General features: G+C 38.3%; 1 protein-coding gene across 2 annotated transcripts in view; it reads left to right on the top strand.

The window, feature by feature from the left end:
- The window catches only part of Mybpc1 (myosin binding protein C1), an 83,682-nt gene that overhangs the window by 44,956 nt on the left and 11,023 nt on the right, over positions 1-27,703 (top strand). Inside the window, exons 14-26 of one of the 2 annotated variants that reach the window (XM_058574283.1) lie at positions 1,354-1,520; positions 2,684-2,846; positions 4,205-4,311; positions 4,636-4,769; positions 10,172-10,331; positions 11,544-11,648; positions 12,439-12,627; positions 13,457-13,591; positions 16,712-16,765; positions 17,630-17,797; positions 20,824-20,912; positions 23,919-24,114; positions 25,449-25,588. In XM_058574283.1, coding sequence (XP_058430266.1) covers positions 1,354-1,520; positions 2,684-2,846; positions 4,205-4,311; positions 4,636-4,769; positions 10,172-10,331; positions 11,544-11,648; positions 12,439-12,627; positions 13,457-13,591; positions 16,712-16,765; positions 17,630-17,797; positions 20,824-20,912; positions 23,919-24,114; positions 25,449-25,588 — 1,807 coding nt within the window. The remainder of the gene's footprint in view (positions 1-1,353; positions 1,521-2,683; positions 2,847-4,204; positions 4,312-4,635; positions 4,770-10,171; positions 10,332-11,543; positions 11,649-12,438; positions 12,628-13,456; positions 13,592-16,711; positions 16,766-17,629; positions 17,798-20,823; positions 20,913-23,918; positions 24,115-25,448; positions 25,589-27,703) is intronic. The other variant, XM_058574282.1, reaches the window with a different exon arrangement.

Consider the following 27,703-nt stretch of genomic DNA (forward strand, 5'->3'; position numbering starts at 1 on the left):
ATTCAAATCTGTCCATTTTAAAAAAATATTTATTTTTCAGTTTTAGGTAGACACAATATCTTTATTTTATTTTTATGTGGTTCTGAGGATCGAACCCAGTGCTTCACATATGCTAGGTGAGCACTCAACCATTGAGCCATAACCCCAGCCCTCTGTCCATTTTTTTTAATCTTTTATTTTTTAGTTGTAGTTGGACACAATACCTTTATTTTAATTATTTATTTTTATGTGGCGCTGAGGATTGAACTCAGGGCCTCACACATGCTAGGCGAGTGCTCTACTGCTGAGCCACAAACCCAGCCCCACCCCGGTTCATTTTTAATAGACAAAAATAGTATCTTCCTAGTTAATAGAACAGAAAATACACATGGCTTTTAAACATATGAACAGACTTTTGACCTTATAGAGATCTCAACCTTAGTAAAGATGACAACTACAATATTCTATAATCTTGGGGTTCTTTTCAGTTATAAGACAGAGAAAAGATCCAGAAATCTATATTGGTAAGGATGTAGGAAGGTAGGAACTTATAACTACTCAGGTTACCCTGGTCGGTTTGACTCCAAGGACCGAGGATACTCTGACTCTCTACGCCACTATCCTTCTCACCAATCCTTACTGACAACTTAGATGGAAAAAAAACATGTTTTTTTCAGTTACATCCTCATCACTGTATTGTTACAGCATCCTCAGAAAAATATTTTAGACTAAGAATCACCAATTTATTTTTTAAAAAGTTAAAAAAGAGCTGGGGCTGGGGATATAGCTCAGTGGCAGAATATGTGAGGCCCTAGGTTTGATTTCCTGTGCTAAAAAAAGTAAAAATAAAAGTAAGTAAGTAGGTAAATAAGTAAATAAATAAATAAATAGAAGCTTTATTTCCTGCTCAGGTGGAGAGTGTTTTCTTACATGTTCCCTCTGAGTAATCTCAAAATCAAAAACTAGAGGATTCAAAATCTTAAAATAAAATTTTATGTTGAGAAGTACAGTAAATTACACAGAAGAATCTGTAGCAAATGGTACAGAGTAAATTGTTCATGCAAATCTACTGTCACAGCTATCTTTAAAATGTGTCAAGAACCCAGAAGGGGGTACTATCCACTTTCAGCATCTTCCTCTGATTGGCTTATGTTCTCTTAATATTATTTTTGTAGACAATATTTGTTACAGGATGAATCCAATGGCAGATAGATTGACTGATATAGTCTTTTAACTCGGCAAATCTTTCTTCTATGTCTTTCATCTGCCAGAAATGGTATGAGACACTGGGATAAAGCAAGAAACAGGACTGATGAAGTTTGTTTCCCAGAGGTTGATTTATGAAAGTTTTTTTTATGATCCATATTAACTCAGGTTTAAGAATGGTGAAGAGATTTTCCCTGGTCCAAAATCAAGATACAGGATTAAAGTTGAGGGCAAAAAACACATTTTGATCATAGATGGAGCCACGAAGGCCGACAGTGCGGAATATTCAGTGATGACAACAGGAGGACAGTCATCCGCCAAACTGAGCGTTGACTGTGAGTACGATTGCTCGGGCGTCTTCGGAGCTGGTGCACAAATCATGTTGTGCTCTTTAATCCAGTTTTAGGAAAGTTCCAATCTATTTGATTTATTCCTGTGGCATTTTTAAAGATGTGAAATTGGATTCCATTTTAGCTGAGTGTCTACCAGAGAGTCAGGGACTCTGAAAAAGGAACCAACTACTGCATTTAATAGTAGAGTACTGATATCAGGAAGAAAATATTTTAAAAAAATCATCAGCCAGAAAAGTGATCCAAATTATTCTAATCTCAAGACCATAAAAATAGATGGTAAATACTTAGATATCAAATCTCAATAATGTTTCCTGAATCCATAAGTAAGCATTCTATCTAGTCATTAAATAAGTAACCAACACTCTGTGATTGCAATTGGGGTAAGAAGAAAATTATTCAGACCAAGTGGGCATAATCAAGGACATGCCACCAGTGAATAAGAGCTTATTAGCTAATAGGCTCCAGAGCTTTGAGAAAATCCATGTACTTTCCCAAATGTGTTCTAATGGTCGTCACTTCTCAGTGACAGAATCTGTCCCAGTTTGCCATGAAAATTAAAATAGCAAAATGTCAGGATGAGTGGTAAGACATGCAGAGCAAAAAATCTCATTTCCCTACTTGTCCAATTGTAGTTTATATGATCATGGATTTGTTCAGAAGCAATCTCAATACACTCCTTGTGCTTCATGGAATTATGGCCATTTTAGTTTAATAGCAAATGTTTTTCAACCACAGGCAGGTCCTTGTCTTGATATTTGTATCCATTTAAAGCAAGTACAGCTAGTTCTGCTCTAATTCAACATATTCATTCCTAATAATCATTATTCTATGCAAAATCATGCAGTAAAAATCAAAAGGTTTACACAAGAAATGGAAATATGGGCATAGCACTCCAAGAAATTTGTTAGAGACACATTTTTTTTTTTAAAAAAAAAGAACCTCATAAAAAACAGTGGCACAATTTTACCCATAGTAAATGCTCAATAAATATAACAATTGTCCTCTAGTGTATCGATTGCACTGCAACAAATTCTCATCTTCAAAACAAGCATGGTAGCAGAAGTGAGAGTCCCATTGTGAAATGCCATCATGCTGGCCTGTGTGGAGCTTGGGTTCTGCACTCATGCTGCTCCTTATCTCCACAGTGAGACCTCTGAAGATTTTGACACCTCTGACTGATCAGACTGTAAAACTTGGAAAGGAAGTATGCTTGAAGTGTGAGATCTCTGAAAACATACCAGGAAAATGGACTAAAAATGGCCTGCCTGTTCAGGAGAGTGACCGTCTGAAGGTTGTTCACAAAGGAAAGTAAGCAAACGAGGTGCCACTGGTGAGGGTTGGTCACCATCTCCACCTTCCCCACTTCCTCATTTACATACTTGTGCAATTTCTGTTTGGAGAGGAGCCATGGGGAGATGACCTATTTCTAGTTCTTTGCTTCCAACTAGCAAGAACCTGTGATTTCTTTGTTGTACATCATGTCCTATTCACGATCCTGTATTTGTACTTCACTATGGTTCTTTGTTGACTAATTTTGTTGCATCTAAACAAGAGGTTAGAGGAATGGGCTGACAAGCTGGTCAAATGTATGAACTGTCCCAACCAATGTTAAAAAAGATTTAGAGTAGACCGCTGATTTGAACTTGGCTTCTGCACTAGGTCCAACCAACCAAGTCATCATGGAGTTACTCATGCTGAATTTCCACACCACCATGCCCCAAACTAAGTTGCTTATCTGATCTTCCATGAAATCTGGAAAAAGAAAAATAATAGCCAAATCCAAGCAGACCAGTTTTAGCAGGCATGATAAGGAAATCTCCTCTGCTTTAACCTGTACAAGGAAAGCAACTTTGAAATAATCCAATTTTTGTTGTTTCTGCTTTCTTCAGCCCTTTTCTGCTATAAAGTCAATTTCTGCTCAGCTCATCAGAATACTCATTCTACTTTACAGAATGAGGTATTGCCAGATAAGATCTTTAAAACAAATTTGTTTTAATGTTGTCTTTTGACAACAGTAAGTGTCACACTTTTTTTCCTTGAGGGGGTGGGCATAATATTCTAGAATCTAGCAAAGATCTAAGGCAAGGGTCTGGACCAATGGGCTCTTAAAAAATCATGAAAGGACTTTTGGGGAATCTACAAATCCTCTGAAATGGTGAGAAAATTCTGTGTGTGTACAAAATACACACACTTTCTGTAGAGAAAGGGTCCATAATATCCATCTGATATTCACTGGTTTGTGACACCAATAAAATTAAGAACTATTATTCTTTTGGCATGTAAAACCAAGTCAAGATTATGATTAATAATTTGAATCTTCAAATGTAGCATTACTGAGGTGCTATGTCTTAATCTTTTTTAAAGTTATGAAAATAAAAAAAGTAATAGACTCTTGCACGCATAATAAGCAGGGTATTTTTTGGTACAAATATTTCTATGTACTCCAAAATAGAAGTCTAATTTAGGTCAATAAATAATTAAGACTTCACGTTCATTCTTCCTTCCTTTCTCTCTCTCTCTCTCTTCCTCTCACTTTCCCTCTCCCTCTCCCTTTCTCATGCATGAAAGAAGTAAATCAGGTAAAGGACAGGTGTCTTTTCAGTTTGGTTCATATATAGTCTAAGTCTTTATAAAGTCTTAGAAATATGTTTTTCTCATTTCCTTAGAGTCCATAAGTTAGTTATCGCCAATGCCCTCATTGAAGATGAAGGTGATTATGTGTTTACACCAGATGCCTACAACGTTACTTTGCCTGCCAAAGTTCATGTTGTTGGTGAGTAGAAATCAGTGCATAGTTGTATTCTTATTGGTCTGATCTGGTTTGCCTAGGAATTGCAATGTATCCAAAACCATATGATATATCACCTGCTATTAGTCACTAACTGAAGTATTCGGTTCTTAAATCTTACAATGGGATAGTTTTGCAAGGTTCTGGGCACCAACTACCTTGACCCTTCTTGTGTTCTTTTTAGTCAGATAAAAACGCAGGATTACCAATGTTTAGCACCAGCCAATCACTAACCAAAAAAAGCACTAGCCAATCACTAACCACATGGAAATGACTGTCTGATAACAAAGGCCATGCTTAATACTCCAGATCCTCCTAAGATCATCCTGGATGGTCTTGATGCTGACAATACAGTGACCGTGATTGCAGGGAGTAAGCTTCGTCTTGAGATTCCTGTCTCTGGAGAACCACCTCCTAAGTGCCTTTGGAGCCGAGCAGATAAGGTTTGTCATACACCCACACACACACACACACCCCCCCCACACACAGGCTGTCCCACTTCTTGCACTCCAATAGTCAGATGAAGGGAGAAGGCAAATCAACAACCAAGAGTACAGTACAGAAGTAATTTCTTTGAAAAGGAAAGATGATTGATTTTCAGGCAAATCCGATAATCCTTTTCTTTTCATATTCTAACTACCTACTATGTGGTCAAGTGTACTTTTGTTCATAATAAACAAGGTCCCATTATGAACAAGGTCCTTCATTCTGTTGATGCTATGAGGTAAGATAGAGAAGAAATAGTGAATTTTTTAGATAAAGTAAATAAGTGACAGAACAAAGTCCCTTTGGAGAGCGAGAAGCATTATGAAGATAATAAAAGAGAATGTCACGATAACAAGTGGCTGCATAGTCAGTGGTAGCCTCTGAGAATAACAGCAAGGGACCCCTTAGGCAGAGAAGAAAGGGAAGAGATTTCCAGGTGGAGGCCATGCAAGTGCAAAGTCCAGAGCGAGAGAACAAGCTTGGTGTGCTGGAGGAATAGGAAGAAAGATGGTGGGGCTGGGGTGGAGTGAATGAGGAAGAGAAAAATAAGATTGGAGTGGAAGAGTAGTGCCCGCTCAAGTGTAACCCTTGGCTTCCTGCAAAAAGAACGGAAAAAAAAGAAAATTCTGTTTTTACATTTAAAAAGTAGAAATGAAAAACAGACTTCTACTTCCAATCAAAATAGAATAATAGGAACCTGATATATACGCTCCTCTGAAATAAGCCCCTAAATTGACAAAACATATGAACGATGGTTTTCAAGAGAGTGGACACCAAACAATGAAAAGCAGTAACCCTGAATATGGAAACAGGTTTGTCTACGATTGTCCAGGCTTCCTGCCTTAAGAGAGTTTCCAGGCAGTATACCAGGAAAAGAAACCCAGACAGAGTCCAAGGTTAGGACTCCCTTCGTACAAGGAGGCTGCATAGCTGGAGTTCCCACAGAGTCATACTGGAAGAGAGAGTTGCTCAGAGAGAGTCCTGGAGCTCCCTAGAGGGTCCCTTTCAAGTATTCAGAAGTTATCAATGCACATTTTTACGGAAATCACCGAGGACTGAGGAAAGAACCATCACCGAGGATTAAAAAGAAGAGGGCATCATTCACATAAGGCCAGGAATAGTGCTTGTCCCTCCTTAGAGCAGACTGAAAGCCTCATCCTGCAAAGTGCATTGAGGAGAATCATCCCAAAGGCCTTGCCTTGGTTGTGGAAATAATTGACTGGACACTGCTTAGGACATATCTAACAAATTAGAAAAGCAAGCTCTAAAAGGTTCAATTGATTTCCAAGTAATTGAATTGCATTTTATTATAAAGCTCAAGATTTGGCATACAAAAGTACCAAGCATCTAAAAAGGTAAAATTTGTAATATCTGCCATTGGTCAGTATGTTACAGAGAAATGAGGGGGAAACGTAACCCAAAGGGAGAAGGGTTGATTGAAACCAGCCCAGATCTTGCACATGTATTAGAATTAGCCATCAAGGACATGGAAATTATATTCCAATGTTCAAGCAGTTAGGTGGAGAAATGTTATGTTCTCCATTCAAAGTAGAGATAGTGAAGTAAAATGGGGGGTGGGGGGATGAAGAGGAAAATTATTTGTAAAGACCCAAATCAAATTGTCTAGAAGATAAAAACTGTAAATAAAATGTCTTTATATAAAATGCCTCAAAAAAAGTGGATGGAATTAATAGCTGATTAGACATTGCAGGCAAATTTGAAGACACAGTGATAGAAACTTTCCAAAATGAAGTATAGGATAGAAAGGGTCTAAAACAACTAAGAGAGGCATCCAATTGAACTTCTGGTTTCCATTCTAGCATTTAAGGGGCTTGGAGGTCACCAATCCATCTTACAAGAGAAGGCGGTATACAAACTGGAAAATGAGCACCTCCAAATCTGTCAGAGAAGTGAGAGGATAGGGCAGACTGCTGACCCCTACAGTGGAGAGCCAAAGGCAGACACAGAATCACAACCTGAGCAGAAACCTCTGTCTGGGAAACCAGTGCTTGGAGAGGAAAACTTAGACTGTAATTGATAAATATCTGGAGTCTGAGAGTTCAAAGCTCCAGGGGGACCCTGTCATGGGAAACCCCCCACTTCTTCAATTACTTTCAGGAGCTCTGTCAGGCTTCACAGTGAATCCTGGAGCAAGATCCCATCTGGGGCAGGAGAAGCCATCGTGAAGTATGTTAGAGCATTCTCTTCTTAATGAGGCGTGCATTTACCAGAGCCTAACTTGCTGGTGTTGTATCAGAGTCTGACCTACTGGGGGGAAGGGAAAGACTCCAGTGTAGACCTCTCAAGCCTTCCTGTCCTGCTGAAGAAATGGGGGTAAAGTGAGAAGCACTGGAGACACTCCAGGGTTGTAAACTCAAGAGATCTCCCTTCGTCTTCTTTAATGATGAGCAAAAGAACTTGAACAGACAGACACCTCAAAGAATATGTACAGATGGCAAGTAAGCACCGGAGAAGATGTCCCACACCACATGTCATTAGTATAGTACAAAGTAAAACAATGAGATACCAGGACTCACCCATTAGAGTGGTCAAAATTCAAAACAGACAACATCCAATGCTTGCTGGGATGTGGAGTGACAAGAACGTAAAATGCTATGGCCAGTTGGAAGAGAGTCCATCAGTTTCTTTCAAAATGGAACATACCTTTTTTTTTTTTTTTTACATGATTCAGCTCTTCTTCAGTATTTATTTACTCAAAAGAGTTGAGAACTGAATATCCATACAAAAACCTGCTTACAAGTGTTTATAGCCACTTTCTTCATAATTGCCAAAACTTGGAAGCAACCAGTATGTCTTTCCATAGGTGAATGGATAAGCAAACTGTGATCCCTTTTGGTTCCATTTTCATTGAAGTACAGTTGCTAAATAATTTCCCACATCACAGGAAGAGAAAACTACAAACATGTATCGCTTATGAACAGATGAAAAAGTTCTAAAAAAAAAATTTAGCTGATAAAATTCATCAACATATGAAAAGAATGATGTATTTATCCAGGAAAAGGAAAAGTTGGTTTAACATTTGAAAATCAATAAAGTTCATAATATTAACAAAAAGGAAAAACACAATTATCTCAATAAACAGCAAAAATATGAAAAATTCCATATATTCCTGTTTTAAAAAAACTCTCAACAAACTAAGAAGTAAAAAGAACTTCCTCACATAGTAGAAGATATTATAAAAACCTTATAGTTACCATCCAACTTAATAAAGACTGAATGCTTTCCTCCCAAGATCAAGAATGAGAAAGAGAAGATGTCTACTATCACTACCTCTAATCAACATTGTATTTGAGCTTGGTAACCAAACATGAAAAATAAATAAAATTCATCCATATTGAAAAGGAAGAAGTAAAACTGCCTTTATTTGCAGGTGACATAATATAAAAATATATATATATATATATATATATATATATATATATATATATATATATATATTAGAACAAATGTTCGTAGTAACTTTATTTTTAATATTCCAAAGCTAAAAATAACCCCAAGTTCCATACATGGGTGAGAATGGATAGACAAATTTTAAGTATATTCAAGCAATTTTAAGTATACTCAACAATAAAAAGGAATGTGTTTCTGATACATGTAAGAAGAACACAGATGAATCTTAAAATAATTATTCTGACTTTAAAATACTTTAAAACATTATTTTGTAAAATGCTTAAAAATTGTCAGCATCAAATGTTGGCAAGGATATGGAACAACTAAACTTCCAGACATCACTGGTGGGAATGCAAAATGGTACATCCACTTTGCATGAATTGCATTAAAACCATTTCATAGTTTTTAGTAAACATATACTTACTACATACAACTCTATGATACTCTCTCTAGTTATTTACACAAGAGAAATGAAGACACATGTCTACACCAAAATCTATACATTAATATTTGTAGAAGCTTTGTTCGTTTTTACCAAAACCTGGAAATAACTCTAAAGTCTAGTTGTACCAATATTTTTTATGCTGTGAATCAATAACACATGCAAAGTACAAAGGAATACAATTCAGCAATAAAAAAGAATGAACTAGTAATAGATGCAGCAATGTGGATGAATCTAAAAAGCATTATGCAAAGTAATGCCAGATTCAAAAGGCAATCTACTGCTTGATTCTTGTCATATGATACTTGGAAAAAAGAAAAACTAAGGGACAGATATTAGATAGTGGTTGCCAGGGACCAAATTGTAAGGTATGGGTTGATTGCCAAGGAGCATGGAGGTACCATTGAAGGGGACAGAAATAGTCTATATCTTAATCACGGTAATGATTACACATTGCATCAATTTGTCAAAATTCATAGAACCAGGTATCTAAAACGTATAAATGTTCCTCTATAAATTTCATAGCACAATATGCAGACAAAACAAAATACAGAAAACCAAGGAGGATAATGTAATATCACCCTAAATAAATATATTCTTTTCACATTAAAGTAAATAAGGACATATTTTATAATCTTAGGTTGGTATTTGGCTACACTGAGTAAATTTTATTTTACTATAAAATAAATGAATTATGAAAGTTATTTTGGATATTCTTACTATGTCTCAATTTTGTGTTGTTGAAGACCTATATAAGTCCCAATCCAACACAAGAGAAAGTTAATTTAATGGTTACTGGCAAATTTCCAAGTTTCTAAATTACCTCAACGTTCTCTGTTATTTCTCTTTGTGTATTTCACTATCATTTTTCATATGGAAAATATGATCTGAGAATCCAAAAATTGTTGTTTCTTTAAATTTCAGGTTTAATAAAGAAAGAAAGTAATAAAATATAGAAGAAAGTAAAACTAATAAAAAGAAGTAACAGAAGCGCCAACTTCTCTCTGTACTTTGGGAATTACATATTCATTCTTCCATGTCCTTATTGGAAATGGAAAATCCATATTCAACAACTTGAGTGGAAAGTTGACCTGGGGGCCTTCTTCAACCTTTTCCATGTTTTTAAAATTTTCAAGGCATCTATAGAAATTAACAAATCATTATTTAGTTTCTGACATGAGTCCAAGTATTTCTAACTTCATTCAAGAAGAGACTCCTGTCCTAAAAGTTCACTTCTTCCCTCATATTTTCAGTCCTCCATCTTTCTCTGGGAAGAGTTGGTTGATGGGCTCTGGGATCCAGTCCCAGTTCCACTACTTCTTAGCTTGTGGACTTGAACAGGTTAAGTCTTGGTTCCTCATGTATAAATGGGATACTGCCTCTGTCGCTAGAGTTGGGGGAAGATTAAACAGAGAAAATGCATTTGGGGCATTAACACCACTCCTAGCTCAAGTTGAAGTATCTCTTCTTGTGTGCATCACACTGCATTTTATCCCTTCTTGTCAGGCTATCATGGAGGGCAGTGGCCGGATACGAGCAGAATCCTATCCTGACAGCAGCACCTTGGTCATTGATGTGGCTGAAAGAGATGACTCTGGTGTTTACCACATAAATCTGAAGAATGAAGCTGGAGAAGCACATGCAAGCATCAAGATTAAAGTTGTGGGTAAGTCCTCTTGGGGAGCAGACGTCTATAATGAGATGGATACACCTAGATCCAGAGCAGACCTGGCCAAGTGTTGGTTGCCTCAGGTTTTCTGAGTAGCCAACAAAAGGAAAGCACAGTATAGCTATATTTTATAAATCTCACTTGCTCCCTTCTCTTTCAACCTTTGCCACTTTCTTCTCTTCCTTTCCATCCCCCCCCCCCTTTCCTTCAATTTCTCTTCTATTTTCTTGCCTCAAGGACTTGACTTTTGAGGAAAGGTCAGCCATTTTGGATTCCTGATCATTAACTGCAAAGTCATAGTCTCTTTTTATTGCCCTTTAAAAGTCATTGAAACACAATTGCTAAATAATTTCCCACATCACAGTCAATGCAGAGCAATAAGATCTATCTTGGTCCTTAGTGTATTTTTATTTTTTTTAATATATATTTTTTTAAATTGTCAATGGATCTTTTATTTTATTTATTTATTTATATTTGGGTGCTGAAGATAAAACCCAGGGTTTCATACATGCCAGGCAAGTGCTCTACCACTGAGCCACAACTCTAGCCCCTTAGTGTGTTTTTCTTAAACCTAACTAAACCAAAGAAAAATGGGTCCAGCAGGTTATTAATGTTTCAAAGTCTCAATGATCTCTCTTCTCTTTTTAGTTTTCCCTTAAGAGACATACTTCAAATTGGCCAATATTGGTCACTTTAGCAGGAACTGAACTATACTTACAAAACATGATGACTTTCATTTCTAACTCAGATATCTACTGGTCAGCATCTTGAATCTTCTAACAAATATAAAATTTGCTATAGTTAGGCCTTGATTCATTTCTTCTGGAAGTTCATTTGTAGTTTAAAAACAACAATAACAATAACCATCTAGTATCCAGGTAATAATTTCTTAGTTGCCATTTTCAAGGGAAAGAGCAATAGTCTTAGGTTTCACATGGAGCTTATTATTTAATGTTGTAACACTGGTTTAAGGGAGTTAGAGACAACATCACATTTATTTTTATTAGACTCTTCTTCCCTTGCCCCAAAATTTGAGCATAACTTTTGGTCCAAATTAGTTACTAAGTACATTTCAAGAAATATGGAAAAGTTTTTGAAATAGTAGTTTCTGTGCTTATTATATGTGTGTGTGTGTGTATGTGTGTGTGTATACATAACTTTGTTTTCTCTCTTCATTTTATTTCATGTCTTTTTTTTTGTCTGCTACAGACATCCCTGATCCTCCAGTGGCACCAAATGTGACAGAAGTGGGTGATGATTGGTGCATCATGAACTGGGAGCCTCCTGTCTATGATGGAGGGTCTCCAATCTTAGGTAACTGGATTTTTATCAGTCTATGTAATTTACAGTGCAGTTGGTATCCTCTTGATGTATTTTAGTATAGAATACATTTTTAAAATTTTGAGTTACAAGAATAACTCTTATACTATGACTTTATCCATTCAAATTGAAATTTATATATTTTGAGATGCTCTGTAGTCTCTTGAGATTTAAATAGATCTAATAAATATCATCTAATCTATTCCCTATTCTCTTTTTTTGTTTATCATTAATACTCAGTAGCTAATTTTGAATAACTATAAGTCTAACTTTCAGTGCTCTATTCAGTAAATATCTAGTTCCATAGGGTTATGTTATGATGAAACTTTTTTTAGCTTTAAATGCTTAGAACAATTGGGTTCCCTGATGGCATAAGAATTTTTTTCTCCTTACTAGTAATGAGACTCACAAAACTAATCATTTACCCCTCTTTATCTTCATTGATGGGGCTCAGAGCCAACTATATTGGCTCTGACTATATTATCCAACCATACTGATTTAAGTGCTACGGCCTACTTATCTAAAATCTTTTTTTTTCTTTTTCTAGTACAATTTTAATTTTTTTTTGGTAGCTATTTTATCTTTATCATAGGGTATTAATGTTTGTATTCTCTATAATCTCTAACAACTGATGGAATATGGTAGGCTGAAATATATATGTATATGACTTTCATCTACCATGCTCAGAATATGCAAAAATTTCAAGAATGTCTAATATCTGACAAAATTTAATTTTGGAGACCAAGGGGAAAAAAACCTCAGTTTCCATTTTGTGTACCCATAGGATACTTTATTGAGAGAAAGAAGAAGCAAAGTTCCAGGTGGATGAGGCTGAATTTTGATCTCTGTAAAGAAACAACTTTTGAGCCCAAGAAGATGATTGAAGGCGTGGCCTATGAGGTCCGCATCTTTGCAGTCAATGCTGTTGGAATCTCCAAGCCCAGTATGCCCTCTAAGCCCTTTGTTCCCTTGGGTGAGTCAAGAGAGATATGTCTTTGTCATGGGAATCATTATCCCATAATATAAGTCTTCCCTTCTGATGTCTAGCTGGGAGGCTTCTCAGAAAGGTGGGTGGGCAGGAGGTAGGAATATGTTAGGGCAATTTTCCATCTGGTAAATTTAAAGATAACTTTGGTAGAGTTGAATATCTTCATAATGTAGACCCTAGAATTCATGTCCAGAAATCCAGCGATAGCCATAGGTGACTCCAAGAGCCACCTCCCAATGAAAACATGGAGCCAACTCTACTCTCTATCTGTCTTCCCAAGGTATAAGCAGACTTTGGTGTACATATTACAATATGGCTAAAACAAACTGAGCTCAGTTCAACAGCTTGCACTTGGAAACTAGTCTCTTACTTTGAGGTTGTACATTAAACATTATCTTTCAAACCAAAAAATGTTGGTTCAACGTAAGCAAAGAAACAAAAGATGTCTCCACTATTTTATGGTACTGAAGTATTTTTTTCAATAGAAATAAAACATAAAGAGTTCACACTTTAAAATTAGAAGGTTATAAGAAATTTACTCTGGATCATTAGATCTCAAACTTAGATTTATTTGACTTCCTTGGCCTCCCAGCCTCTCACACCAACCACCCCAAATTGGAGAAAAAATGTGACGTCATTGCCACAATTCTTGTGTGGATCATATCTTTGCACTATATACAACCATGCCCAAGGAGTTTAGGTTGAATTTTATTAAGCTGTGAGTCTGCTGTGCCCAATTATAGTGATATCCCAGTTCATTTCATCACAGTTCCTGTGTGATAACTTTTAGCTAATAGTTTCTTCCTCTTTTAAGCTGTAACCAGCCCTCCTACTCTGCTGGCTGTTGACTCTGTCACGGACACCACTGTCACCATGAAGTGGAGGCCCCCAGACCAGATTGGTGCTGCAGGTTTAGATGGCTATGTGCTAGAGTATTGCTTTGAAGGAAGTAAGTACAACTAAAAGTCACATGAATACCGTCCTCAGTAGGTGAGGTATGCCCCGTTTCCTTCCGTCTTTCAAGGAAACTCATCTCTTTCCCATTGAAAATGAGATTAAGCCAAAGATCATTCTTCTGAGATGTATAAAAATGTAGTACTTGATGCTAACAAATTGAGACCTCAAAAATATCCTAGCTGGGCTGCAAAGTTGGGCAACACAAATGAGCTAAGGTCATAGGAGGCAGGGCTTCTGACAAAACTCCAGGGTCTTCCACTTTGTAATCCCACGGGTGGGATTGCATTGTACCAGAACACAGTGAATGCCTCGTTGAGATTTAGCAAGTTGGAAATTCTAAAACCTATGCTGAGCAGAAGCTCACTATCAAAAGAGCTGCATGTTTAGGTTAATAATAAGAGACTACCTGGTGATTATCTCTTGTATTCTTACGGAGAAAAAAGAATTAACAGTGAATTTTAATTTTAAAGGAAATGGCATTAAATCCAAGAGAGTATAAGAAATAGTTTCAACATGTGGCAGTAACTTATCTCAAGGCTTGGGTATATGAAAATTTAATCACTTGAATTTAAAGGGAAAAGAGAAACAAGGCCCATAAAACAATTACTCACAGAAGTAATGGAAAAAAGAGAAAATGACATCAGAAAATACAGGCCAGAGTTTACCTGAAATCCAGAAAGCTGTGACAGTCACCAAAGCCTGTTGCTTTCCTTGGTTTCCCATTGCCATGATTAGAAGGGGATGGAACTTGAAAAGGGTAAGTTAAACTTCTGGCTCTGGACTCAGCCTCCACCCTGGGTGAATGGTTGGTAAAGGATCCCCCAGGGAAATCTTTGCTTATTCTACAAAGATGAGCCCAAGGTTTGACCTCTAAGAAAACTCTTTGGACGCCAAGCTTTAACATGGATGCTCCAAGTGAAGAAAAGAGGCTACAGAGTGCATCTGGGAAGTGGGGAATATGAAAACAAATGCATCCTTCCTGGAAGAAAACCACTTACCAAGAGAAAGCTGCTGCCAAAGAAATCCCAGGCCCTGGATGGGGACATCCACAGAAATGATCCTCGCTGGTCAAGAGGGAAGAAGAAATGGGGAATGAAGTATCCTGGCATCCCCGAGTTCCTTTCACATGTACTCCACTCAAAGAGAGCCATGATTGGTTGATTGGTTCTCCAGGGCTTAGAAAGGCACTAACTCAAACCCATGGGGATATTAAAGGGTTAATGCAGCAAGAGAGGGGGGTAATGTCACAAAGGAAACAGGAAAATTCTTGAGAATTTCAGAATATGGTTTATTCCCACTTCATTTGTCCCCTTATTTAAAAAAAAAAAAAATCGTGAGCACTGCACTCTGCTTTTTATATTGCCCGGCCAGCAGAATTTCCCAGTCTTATATGTGATGTGGCTGCTGAGCTCAAACCTTGTGTATGTATGAAACAGAGCAAATTCTTTACTCTTTTCTTTCTGATAGGTTTAAAAAGTAAGAAGATACAGCAAAATGATAGATGGCTGTCATTTTGATGTTACCCACCTTAGATAAAATACAATGAAGTGTATTTTACGAAATTTTGTGTGTGGTCTGTGTAGATATATATGTATATACATCTATACATATGTATATGTACACAATCATTATTATGTATCTATTTTGCCACATAACGTTTTGGAATTAGCTTTCTATGGAAGTTCTTTCTTAACGTGTATATCTTTCTTCTTGCAGTCTTTTCTTTCTTTATGTGGCTGCCTTATTCTTCATTCTCATTTAATGGCTGCTGTCCTCTAGACTAATTTTCTGTAGTGTTTAATGCTTTTAGATATGTCAGGTCTATTCTGGAAGAGAATTCTTTCTTGTATAAGATCGTGTGTTGTTTTTTGACTCTTTCTCTTGTTTTTGTTTCTTTTAATGCCTGCAGTATTTTACTCTTGTTTTTTCCCCCCTTCACACTCATTTCTTCTTTTCTTTCTTAAAAATTCACCTTATACATTAAATAACTCAACATATTCTTTCCACATCCCCTCAGACATCATTTTCTTTCTTTATGCTTCCCCTCAATTAAAGTGGCTCAAATGTGAAGAGATGGGTGATTTTTTTTTTCCCCTCCTGATCTTGACCATCCTGTTTTCTCTTGGAGATTTTTCCTTTACCATTTCTTCACTCTTCCCTACATGTTCCCTCATTGCAGTACTTTCACTTTCTCATTCATTGTCTCTTGGCTGTGAAATACCAACACCATTGCTCTCAAGCAGACCATTTGCTTAAAGTTTTATCTTTTCAAAGATGTAAGTCATTTTTATCATCCACATGCCCTCTCTCAATGGCCAGGCTGTCTGGCTAGTCCAGACTTTTCTCCATGATATTCCTGGTACGGTTGGAAGAGGCAGGAGAAGGTTCCCAGGCACAGTTACTCCTAACCCTGAGCCCTAGTTCCTCTCCTGTATCAAGAAAGTCACCACCCCAAATCAGTGGGGCAGGCCCAAGACCACCCTGTGAGCCACCCAGATGGAATGGAAGGACTCAGGCAGACCCAGTTTGTTTTCTTGACACAGTTTGTTGTCACAGCCTCCTGAACTGCTGGGCCAGATTGCATCTCCATTAAGAACCTCGTTAAACATGGCTGAGCCCTGGCAGGAGAGGCTGACCTTATCACAATGCCCATGCTCCCTGATTCTGATGAGGGAGCCCCACCATGGAAGCATGATGTTCCTGGAGATTAGAGAAGAGCCTTCCTGCTAAGATCAGGTACAGGGATAAATGGTTTCTCTGTGTACTGGCCCTCCATGGATTCCAGGGCCTCCTTCTCCTTTCCTTTCAGAGTTCTTCTCTGTATCTTCTTCCCACAGTTGGAAATGTCCAAGCTTCCTCCTCTTCTCTTTTCTTCTCCTTCCTCTTCTCTGGGGCAGGAGTCTCAGAACAAAAACCACAGGCTGCCCAGGGCAGGCTGTGCCTCTCCCGAGGAACGCCCCCTAACATGTTTGGTCTCTTCCGTCACTGCTCTGAAGACAAATCTCTGCGTATTTTGCATACTTTACTAACAGAGAATGCTGACTACTGATACCATATTCTTCTGGTGTGAAAGTGGGTGTCTTTAATTAATTTTAATGACGGATTCTCAAAGGTACATCAGCCAAACAGTCTGATGAAAGTGGGGAGGCTGCGATTGATCTACCAGGTAAAGTATCCTGTGAAGCTCTTGGCCTTTCTTACCATATGATAGCATTTCTGGGAATGTTCCATGACCTCCCATGAAGAACGCCCACCGTCCACATGCCAAAAAGCCCTAGAGCTGGGGGAGGAGGAGGGGAGTTAGTCCTCGGAATCCAAGCCCTCTTTTGTCCTTTGTGCATAATGCATGCTAACTTTTAGAGCTGAAATATTTGCAAGCCCAGGATGTTGGGTTTAAATTCTCTTGATGTTGTAGACAAAGCTACTAAAAGCTAAGAAAAAAAAATCAGATTTTAGACAGAATGAAGAATTGAGACGACTCCATATGAGCTTATAACTCAGGAGCTGTGTTTCCTGTTTTGTGAATGTTAAGATCTTTTCTTCATGCATACAAATGAACACAGATTCTCTATGCTCATATTAGTGTCTCATAATCATGAACCAGGTAAGATAAAGTAGAGAGATTATGTGATTATAAAGGTCTAAGCCTCTCAGAAGAATAGCAATTTCCTATTTCTCTGAACTTTAATGTATACAGATGACTAAATGCCATGATCACAACAATCATTATAAAACCAAATTGGGATAAAATTGCTGCAAAACTCTTGGGGATAATTATGATTATTTAGGATACCTTAATCTCGAATAAGAGGTTTCTTCCTGTTGTGTATGTTAGCCGTTTTTAGGCCATTTTTTAACTTAAACAGTGAAAAATGCCCACCATTTTGGTCCAAGTTTAGGCCAAAGCCATACTCTTTCCAAATGATTTGATTAGGAGCAAAATACTTTTGGAGTTGACTGTAATTACTGGGATGATTTCTTCCACTAAACACCATTCCTCCTCCTTTTTTTCTCCTTTTACGGATTTTAGCTGAGGACTGGATAGTCGCAAACACGGATCTAATTGACAAGACCAAGTTCACCATCACAGGTCTGCCGACAGATGCCAAGATCTTTGTTCGCGTGAAGGCTGTTAATGCCGCTGGCGCCAGCGAGCCCAAGTACTATTCTCAGCCCATTCTTGTGAAGGAAATCATAGGTTAGTGTCAAGGATTTCAAAATTTGGTCTCCCATTTATACTGTTTGCCTTTTTTATTTAAACCTCTTTCTCAAACTTTATTTTATTGTTTTTCCTTTGGTATTTTATGAATGCTTCTTGGGATTTAGAAGTAAACAAAAAATAGCTCCTTGGAAGCAATGTGGGAAGTCAGCTTTGTATTTATAATTTGCATTCTGAGGACCAGTTAATTAACCTGACCAGGTTCTAGGAGCCAGTTCTGGTGGGGTTGCCTGCTCACCTTGAAGAAAGATTTTGTGTTAATGCTACAGTACAAATGATTACCACACCAGCAGTTTGGCTTAAATGGGTCAAAAAGTCAAAGCCATTTCTATAATAATATGAATACATTCTGGCCCTTTTCCATGTTTAAACATCTGCACCAATGGTGTAAAAGTGAAAGTAAATAAAATTGTGGGTGCCTTAGAGTGAATCAAGTGCTACCAAACTGTACTAACCTCCACACACTACTAGTTCAAATAAAAGGTCTAGTTTTGCCATTTTGCCTTAAAGCGCTGTTTAATGAAGCATCAAAATTGTTAGTTTTATTAAATCTTGGTTCTTTTTTTTTTTTTTTTTCACTGCAGAAATTTCCTTTTTTTTTTTTTTTTTTTTTTTGACTTTCAAATCTTTTTTTTTTTTTTTTTTTTTTTTTTTTTTTTTTAATTTTAAATCTTGGTTCTTGATTACATGGTTTTTTATAAGCTCATGAAAAATATGAAGTATGAAGCACTTGTATATCAGCATTTGGAAATTCAGTGGAGTAAAACTTGCCAAATTACTAATATATGTTACAAAATCATGCAAGGAAGTTGGGCACAGTGACATGTGCCTCTAGCCCCAACTGCTTAGGAGGCTGAGGCAGAAGGATTGCTTGAGCCTAGAAGTTTGGGGCCAGCCTAGGCAACATAGTAAGACCTATCATTTTAAAAAACATTCATGCCAAGGAAAAAAAGCATATTCAAAATGCAAAATAGACAATGGATTTTAATGTGACAAAATATGAAAAAGTTCATTGAAATGATTTCAAACTTCACATTGTAGCTAATTTTTAGAAAACTACAACTCATCATGTTTTGTGTAGACTCAAAGAGAAGTATCCAAATTGTTGAAAAAATTATTAAAATATTTCTTTCATCTGTGTGAAACTAGATGTCCTTTATATACTTCAACCAATATTCACAACTGTCCACAAGCAGAAAAAAATATGAGAATTTAACTTCCTCTATTAAGCTAGACATTAAAGAAATTTGCCAAATAATGCAACTGACCGTGTTGAGTTTTTAAAAATATAAAATATGATTATTTATTATTTACACTATTGTTTTTGAATGAACCAGTAAACATTTCAAGACTCCTCAGTTTTAATTTCTATATGATAATAAATACAGTCCACATAAACAAAAGCTTTCATAGGTCTATAATAATTTGTGTGTGTGTGCTAGGGACTGAACCCTGGGCCTCGTGCATTCTAGAAAAGTGTTCTACCACTAAGCTTCATCCCCAGCTGTTAGTTTTAATCTGTAATAGAGTACTGAGACCAAAAGGTTTAAGAACCCCAATCTAGAGGAAAAAACACTGGATAGAGAGCTTGGATATCTGGGTTGCAATAAGGTTTTACCATAGACTTCATGTGACTTCCTAAAACCTTTTTGGGAATGAGTTAGGAAATGGACAGACAGATAAGTGGGTAGTGGATGGATGAACAGATGGATGGATGGAAACGAGGATGAATAAAAGAAAGCATGAAGCATATACATTTTCTTAGTCCATTCTGGCATCATTCTGCTTAGGTTTAATCCTGTTTCTATTATCTATTGGCTCTGTGACCTTGGACAAGAGACATGATTTTTTTAAAGCCTTAATATCTTCATCTGCAAAATAGGGATGATAATAATAATACACCAACAGGTTATGAGAACTGAATAAATCAGTCCATGTTGCTTACTTCACTGACCTTGCCATATGGAAACCTTCAATATATGTCAGCTAGATTATTATTATTGTTTAATTTGTTATGGGATCTTGCTGGGTCTCTATTTCCTCATATGTAATGTTAGGGAGTTCAAGCACCTACAATTTTCCTTCCAACCCTAACATTTAGTCACCATCATCATCATCACCATCTCCAAACCATGATTGAGCTCTTAAATTCTCAGCCATTGTGCTAAATGCTTTCGTGGATGACTTCATTTAATTCTCACAACAATGCTCTGAATTAGAATTAGGTATGCTGCTGTCATCTCCATTTTACTTAAGAGAAGACTGAGACCAGACCCACTGTCTGATTGGTCTAGGATAGAAAGCTGAGTCTCAGGTGCCATGACACACATCTGTAATCCTGTAACATCCTAAGAAATGCTTTATCCCTGAGAGCCTGTGAGTCTTAGCCTTCCTGCTCCCGCGTTTGCATCAGCATTTTATAGTATCTTCATGGTATTTAATTAATGAATTTTAACATAAGATCTGTCTGTTGAATACCTCACCAGAGTCACACAGGGAGAAAGTAACTATCAAACTTGAACAGAGTCATCTAAATAGCAAATGTTACTTGTTCAAACTAGATGTTCAAACTGTTTCCCCCCCATACTGAGAAAGAATGGACAGTCCTACCAGCTAAAGTGGTGCTTGTAGTGCTTTTCTGGAATGTTCATTGGAGAGCATTCTTACTGATAGAAACTATAAAAAAATATGTATAGGTCCCAAGAGAAAACTTGGTGATTTTTTTAATAAAGTTGCTTTAGATCTAAATGACAATAAAAATACAAAGTTTTGCTAAAGTTAGGGAGGTCAGGGATATATTTTGTGGAACCAAAATAAAACATCTCTGCTTGAAGAATACCATTTTGACCAAAGTTGCCATATATAAGCTTATGACACATCCGAGATTGTGTTGCAGAGCTGTGACCACAAGGAGAGACCAGGGATCACTGTGCCATTGGGCTTAAGCAAGGCCATTTCCAGAATACTGTGCTGATTCAAAATCAGGCTGTTTTAATTTCCCCCAGAGCCTCCGAAGATTCGCATCCCGAGGCACCTGAAGCAAACCTATATCCGCAGAGTTGGAGAAGCAGTCAATCTGGTTATACCTTTCCAGGTAATAATCCAGGGGTCCCTCATTTTCCTTTTCAAGGGATGGGGTATTTAAGAGCAGGGGATGAGGCTGTTCTAGCACTTAAGGTCTGCATGATTCAGGATATCCTCAGAGGGAGAGTGAGTCAATAATGGAGGGAGTGATTAAAGGATCTCCTACCATAGAAGTAGAGAAAACTACAAAACTGTCAGATCTTTTTTTCTGCATGAAACAAATGAGATCTAGTCTTGCTCAAAGTTCAGGGAGCTTGGAGGGCAGGAGAGGAATGTCGAAGAGATACCAGATAAAGGAATGGCCGGAGGGCCTCTCTGGTCCTAGCTCTCCGTAACACCCATCCTTTTAAGTGAAGCTCTCAGTGTAACATTCAAGAAAACAAGACACACTTAGTTCCCACGTGACCCTGAACCAAGCAAAATTCCAATAAGAGGGATAACCAAGATGTGAAATCTTAAGGCCACTAACGTATGTGCTCGCTGTTAAATGGTTGTTCTGGCAAAAGGGGCTGTTGTCCTCAAGATTAACCAGGCTTTGCTTATAGTCATCAGGTTGGGTCTCACAGGTACACACGTACACACCCACACCCACTGGGCCTCGCCCCAGAACCCCAGAGTCCTCCACCTCCCTAATCATGTGACTACTTTATGGAACACATTAGGCAGTGCTGTTCAATAGAACTTTCTGTGATGTTCTGTTTATGTAGCCACCAGGAACTAATGCAAGTTTAAGGAAGAGTTGTTTTTTTTTTAAAATTTTCTTTAATTCTATAACTTAAATAGTCATGTGTGGATCATGTCTATTTTATCAGGCAGCATGGTCTTGAATTAGAATTTAGATCTCTGCACACATGTGCACACTCAGACACACACACACACACACACTCACAGAGCTCTGTTCAAACCCAGGTTCCCATGAAAGCCAAGCTAAGGGGACAGCTAATTCTGACCATGTCACTGCATCCAGGCCCAAGCCTTAGAAGAGGTGGTACAGCAGACACAGCACCTGAAATCAGAGCAAAGGCCAAAGCAACTGGGCAGAGCCCAGCGGGGAGGGGAGGAGCTGGCCAGGCTCTTCCCACCTCCTTCCTCCTAGTCTCAAAGGGAGTATGTCACAGCAGGCGGGTGACCCAGTGCCAGCCACAGCCCTACTGAGCTGGCTGCTGACCCTGCCCTCCCATTCCAGATCATTTCTACCACCAGGGCTGATTCAGCCTCCCAGATCTTGGGGGTCTCTGTCTTCCATCACTGGGTCTGGGAAGGGAGAAAGCATGAAAACAGGGACTCGTAGGTTGGGCTTCCCAGGAGCCTCTCAGCCACCAGGAAGGGACCATGAGAATTGTGTGCCGTGTTTGTATACCCTCTAGAGCTTCAGACATTTCCTCATCTGATCCTTAGAAACACCCAGTGAAGCAGGGGCTGTAGCTCAGGGTAGCAGAAATGCCCAGTGAGGCAGGAAGGGTAGATATCCTTACCCTCACTTGAGGAGGGAAGAAATTGACAGAGAAGTGAAGTGATTTGCCCAAGGTCACAGAACAAGTAAATGGTAGTGCCTACAGCAGAGTCCTTGTCCCCTGTCGCTACTTTTGCCATTCCATAAGTTATTAGAGAACTCAGTTTTTCTCTTGTAGCTCACAGCAAGCTGTACCTTTAAGGAAAGAAGACGTGGAACTGTTTGTCCTTTTTTTGGGGGGGGGGGATACCAGGTTGAACTCAGGGGCACTCAACCACTGAGCCACATCCCCAGTCCTATTTTGTATTTTATTTAGAGATAGGGTCTCACTGAATTGCTTAGTTAGTACCTCGCTTTTGCTGAGTCTGACTTTGAACTCACAATCCTCCTGCCCCAGTCTCCTGAGCCACTGGGACCTACATTGTTCTCTGCAAGTGTGAGCAACCCCAATTATTCTTTAATCTCCCTGGGCAGGAGTTTAATGTGTATCTACATCCTGTGTCATAACCCAGCCAGCCACAAGCCATGTCTGGAACACATTAGGAAATCTGTGCCTTAACGAATTACTGAATTAATTTCTGAGTTAACTCTTGGTTCTTGTCTGCAGGAGTGAGCCTGGGTGATCAGAAATTCTAGGACATTCCTTTGTAATAGAAACTGAAATTCATGCCCTTGAATCAGATTGTAATTTATCTTTTAAGTCTGGAGGAATAGACGAACTCTAGATAGGGGAGAGTTGTTGGAGGGGAAGGGAGGAGGCATGGGGTTATAAATGATGGTGGAATGTGATGATCATTAATTATACAAAGTACATGCATAAAGATACGAATTGGTGTAAATATACTTTGTATACAACCAGAGATATAAAAAATATCTATATGTGTAATAAGAATTGTAATGCATTCCGCTGTCATATATAAATTTTAAAAAAAGAATAGCATCAGCAGGTAGAGAGAGCAGAGAGAGAATTCTAAGCAAGTCTGAGGTGAGCAGCACAATATAGTGTATACTAATCATTAACCTTTAGATGATACTAATAAAACATTCCTGAGTATGCAGAAATTTTGTTAGGTCTTCAACTTTTATAGCCATCTTGTGAGATAGGTACTATTGTTTCTATTTTACAGATTGGGAAACTGAGGCACAGAGAGTTGTAGTCATTTGCCCAAGATTACACATCTATTAAGTGGTCAGGATCCAAATATAGAGTGCAGGGCTTCAGAGCTCATGCTCGGGACGGGTAGCCTATTTGTGCAGACTATGGAGCAGTGCAGGTCCAAAAGAGACTTAGTTCTAGCACTTAGCTGCCAGGCCTTGCCAAATCATTTAATTCCCCTGATGATACTTATCTTGATGTGAAGATCAAGGGAGATAATAAGTGTCACGCACATGCTTTGCACACAGGAGGCAACCCGCAGGCAGGGTCTCTCCTGCTGCTGTCACCCCCACCAAGGCTCCAAGGGTGGTGTTTTCCATCCTTGCCCATGGTCATTCCTGCCATATTGAAAACCACTCTCAGGCAATCCACCTTCTCCCCTCTACTTCATTTGTCTTTCTATTTAGGGAAAACCAAGACCAGAATTAACTTGGAAGAAGGATGGTGCAGAGATTGATAAGAATCAAATAAACATCCGCAACTCTGAGACTGATACAATCATATTTATCAGAAAAGCAGAGAGAAGCCACTCTGGGAAATACGATCTGCAGGTCAAAGTAGAAAAATACGTGGAAACCGCATCCATCGACATCCAGATTGTTGGTAGGTTTGGAGGAAGAAACTCGAATGTTCTGTCAAAATAGTGTGGGAACTAAATGTCCTTGACATTAGGGGAGAAATGGAAAGTTTTGTTAGGTTACCTTTACATAAAATTTTTTAAGATTAAAAAAATATATAAATTATTAAGATTTGTTAGCATTTCAAAATAACTTTTCACTAAAAATGTTAATCATAAGAGATTTGGGGCACATGTGTTCAAGAAAATTAATGTATGTACTTTTTGGTGAAATCTATCTGTACTACTTTAGCAAACGAGCTCTCTCTGAGTTTCCCAATTCCCCAATGATAAATCTATTCTCTATATTGAATTCTTGCCTTAAAAAATTGTAGATTCTGGATGTAGCTTAACATGTTTCTTACTATACCTAAAAATCTCTTAAAAGTTTGAATGGGGAATGAAGAATTTTTGTTAAATTTCTGTTAAATGTAAGGAAGATGAACCTAAACAAAATTAAATAGTTAAACACTGAATGGGTCGCTCCTTCAGGGCTTGTTAGATGCTTACAAAGAAAAAGGTTAGTTCCTGCTTTTGCCCAGAGTTAGGGGAATAGAGCAGAGATCCTTTGAGGGTGTACTCACTTATTAAACTGTTCTATAACTGTCTCTTTTTAAATTTTATTTTTATTTTTATTTTATTTTACTTCTCATACCGGGAATTGAACCCAGAGGTACTAAACCACTGACCCACATCCCAAGCCCTTTTTAAAATATTTTATTTAGAGAAAGGGCCTCACTAAATTGCTGAGGCTGGCTTTGAACTCTCGATCCTCCAGCCTCAGCCTCCTGAGCCACTGGAATTATAGGCATGTGCTGTGCACCCAGCCCCTATAACTCTCTTGATGTCAAGAAATATATTTAAGAGCAGAGCTGGGAGAAGTCTCGTTTCCAGTATTTTTATTCTTATGGTGCTGGATGGGGATTGAACCCAGAGCCTCATGCATGCTAGGCAAACACTGTACCACAAAACTACGACCCTATCCCTCCAATAATTTTTATTATATTTCAGTCAATTTGCTAAAACTTGAGGTTCTCTAACCAAAAGGCCTCTGATGAGCCTCTCCTCGGGTGAAAGGACATGGCCTATAACCAAGCACTCTTCCCTGTGGCTAAACCTCTCTAGTTTTTGCTGACAGGAGTGTTGCTCTGTGGCCTTGGATCCATTCTAACCAAAGGCCCAGAGTCTCGGATGCCCCTCATGGTAGGGTGTGGAAGAGCTCCGCCTCCTGTGGCAAAGGGAAGGAGGACACTTTAAGATGTAACTGTATAGACTGGCAGGGAAAAGGACCTCACAGTGATGCTGTGAATCCATCCTGTAGACCGTCCAGGTCCACCCCAATCTGTGAAGATTGAAGATGTCTGGGGAGAGAATGTGGCTCTAACGTGGACACCGCCAAAGGATGATGGAAATGCGGCCATCACAGGGTACACGATCCAGAAGGCCGACAAGAAGAGCATGGTAAGGGCTGGTGCTCTCTGTTCAGTGGCAGGAGCAAAATCACCTCTCATTAGAGGTGGCGGGGTGGTGTGAGGTTCTGACAGGTGAGGAGACTGTGGAGCCACGGAGACGTGATGTGGCAGAGCAGAAAAAGTAGCACATTGGGAGCCACAGAGTCGAGCTCAAGGTCACTTAAGGCCACATGCATGTCATCCATCACTGGACCTCTTTGGTCTCCATTTTCCTTATCTATAAAATGGAGGCACAGATATGTACCTCACTTATCTATTATAAAGCTAAACAACATAAAGCAGTTAGTGTGATGCTTAGTAAAGTTCAACAAATATTTACTCACTCAAAGCAATTCTGACTCAAATCTGTAGCTGGCAACTCTTTTCTTCTTGTGAAACAAATGTTGGATTGTGGAGATGTGTCTTAAAAAAAAAAGGAGACAAAAACAAGATTGAAAAGAAATATTCTACAATGTGCAGCCTAAGCTAAGATCCTAAAGAGAAAAATATTACAATGTGTTCAAGGAGCAACCTAGTTGGAGTATGAATTATTATAACTTACATTTTACAGATGAGGTAAATGAAGCTCATACAGGATCTGTGGCTTGTTGGAGATCACCAGAAATTAGCCATTGGTGTCTGAATCGGAACCCATACTCTACACCTTAGTACTGACCTGTATATGAATGAATGAATAAATCCATGTGTGGACATGGTGAATTAGAGCATTTTTCATTCTTATAGTAAAATATCATACCAAATGATGTAGATAGAAAGTCTATGCGTTTGTTCTTTTAGATCTCAGTAAGAAAATTAGGTCTTGCCAGTTACATTGGATTCCTAGCAGAAAGTGTGGGAAAAGACATTCTTAAGGAAAAGAAGTTTCAGCCACTTCTTTCTGTGACAGGCATGGCTTCTCCCCATACCCCTGCCCCACCCCTGTAGGGATTACATGTCAAAATAAGATTTGGTATTTAAAGTGATATCTTTCATGGAAACCTGGAAAGCTTGAAAGCAGGACTGATGGATGACCTTGCGAAGGAAGGATCTGAACATCTCCAGCTTCTTAGCAATAAGAATTCTCCACTGGACCTTAGCCTGATACTGGCAGTGAACCCAGAGGGCTCCTTGCAGAGCCTCCCTGTTCTTCCACCCCCTGCATACTTGCCCAACACTTACCTTCTTGAGAACATGGGTATCCAGTCAAATCCTGGAGAGCTAGGACTTTAGTGCCACTCCTTGTGACTGAGATCTGCCTAGGACACCCCCCCCCCCACGCCTGTATTCCAGTTGCATTCCGGCAGGGACAGACCAAGAGACCACAAGATGCTGCTCCTCCCAGTGCCACCCCCAAGGAAATCGACTCATCACTGTGTCATCACAACTGCAGATGCTGTTCTCCACTTAAATTCCCAGTCAACAATATTTTTATTCTGTGCCCAAACACTCACTTTTCATCTCTGATCATATATTGAGCACTATTGTAGCTGCTGAATCAAACTTTTTAATTTTTTTATTTTTTTCCATATAATTTTTTTTTAAAAAAGACAACTCCCACTCTTGGGGCACTCATAGTCAAGGGAAGAAGAAAGACATGAAGCCAAATGGTAACACAATATAATAAATGTTAGATTGGAGGTTTGCATTTAAGTGCTTTGGCAATAGAGAAAGATATAACTATCTGCTGTCTAAAATATCCAGAAATCATAGATCATGAAGGCCTCTGAGAGTCCAAGGAAGATGCTTTTCTTGATAAAGTGACTTTTTGTTAGCACATATATTTTCTCAATTAATAGTAATGGAACATGGTATGATGTGGTTTCATCCGGCTGCAAGAGAAACTTTAAGACTGTTATGTTTTGTGTTATGGTGAGGAAACAAAAACAAACCTGTGATGGGCACTGTTGGTACAAAGAGTTGAGAAGCAAATCAGGTTTTATGTTGTGGAGTGCACTTTCCAAGGAGGGAATATGAAGAGGAAACAAGTAAATAAATAGATAGATATTATATATATATATATATATAGGTAGATAGATAGATAGATAGATAGATATTATATATATATATATATATATAACTTGTATATATTTATATATATTTAATTTTCATGTATATATATCATACA

This window comes from Marmota monax, unplaced genomic scaffold (assembly GCF_021218885.2).
Source record: "Marmota monax isolate L192 unplaced genomic scaffold, Marmota_monax_Labrador192_F-V1.1 WCK01_AAM20220418_F8-fsc00051, whole genome shotgun sequence".
In the NCBI taxonomy this organism is placed as follows: Eukaryota; Metazoa; Chordata; class Mammalia; order Rodentia; family Sciuridae; genus Marmota; species Marmota monax.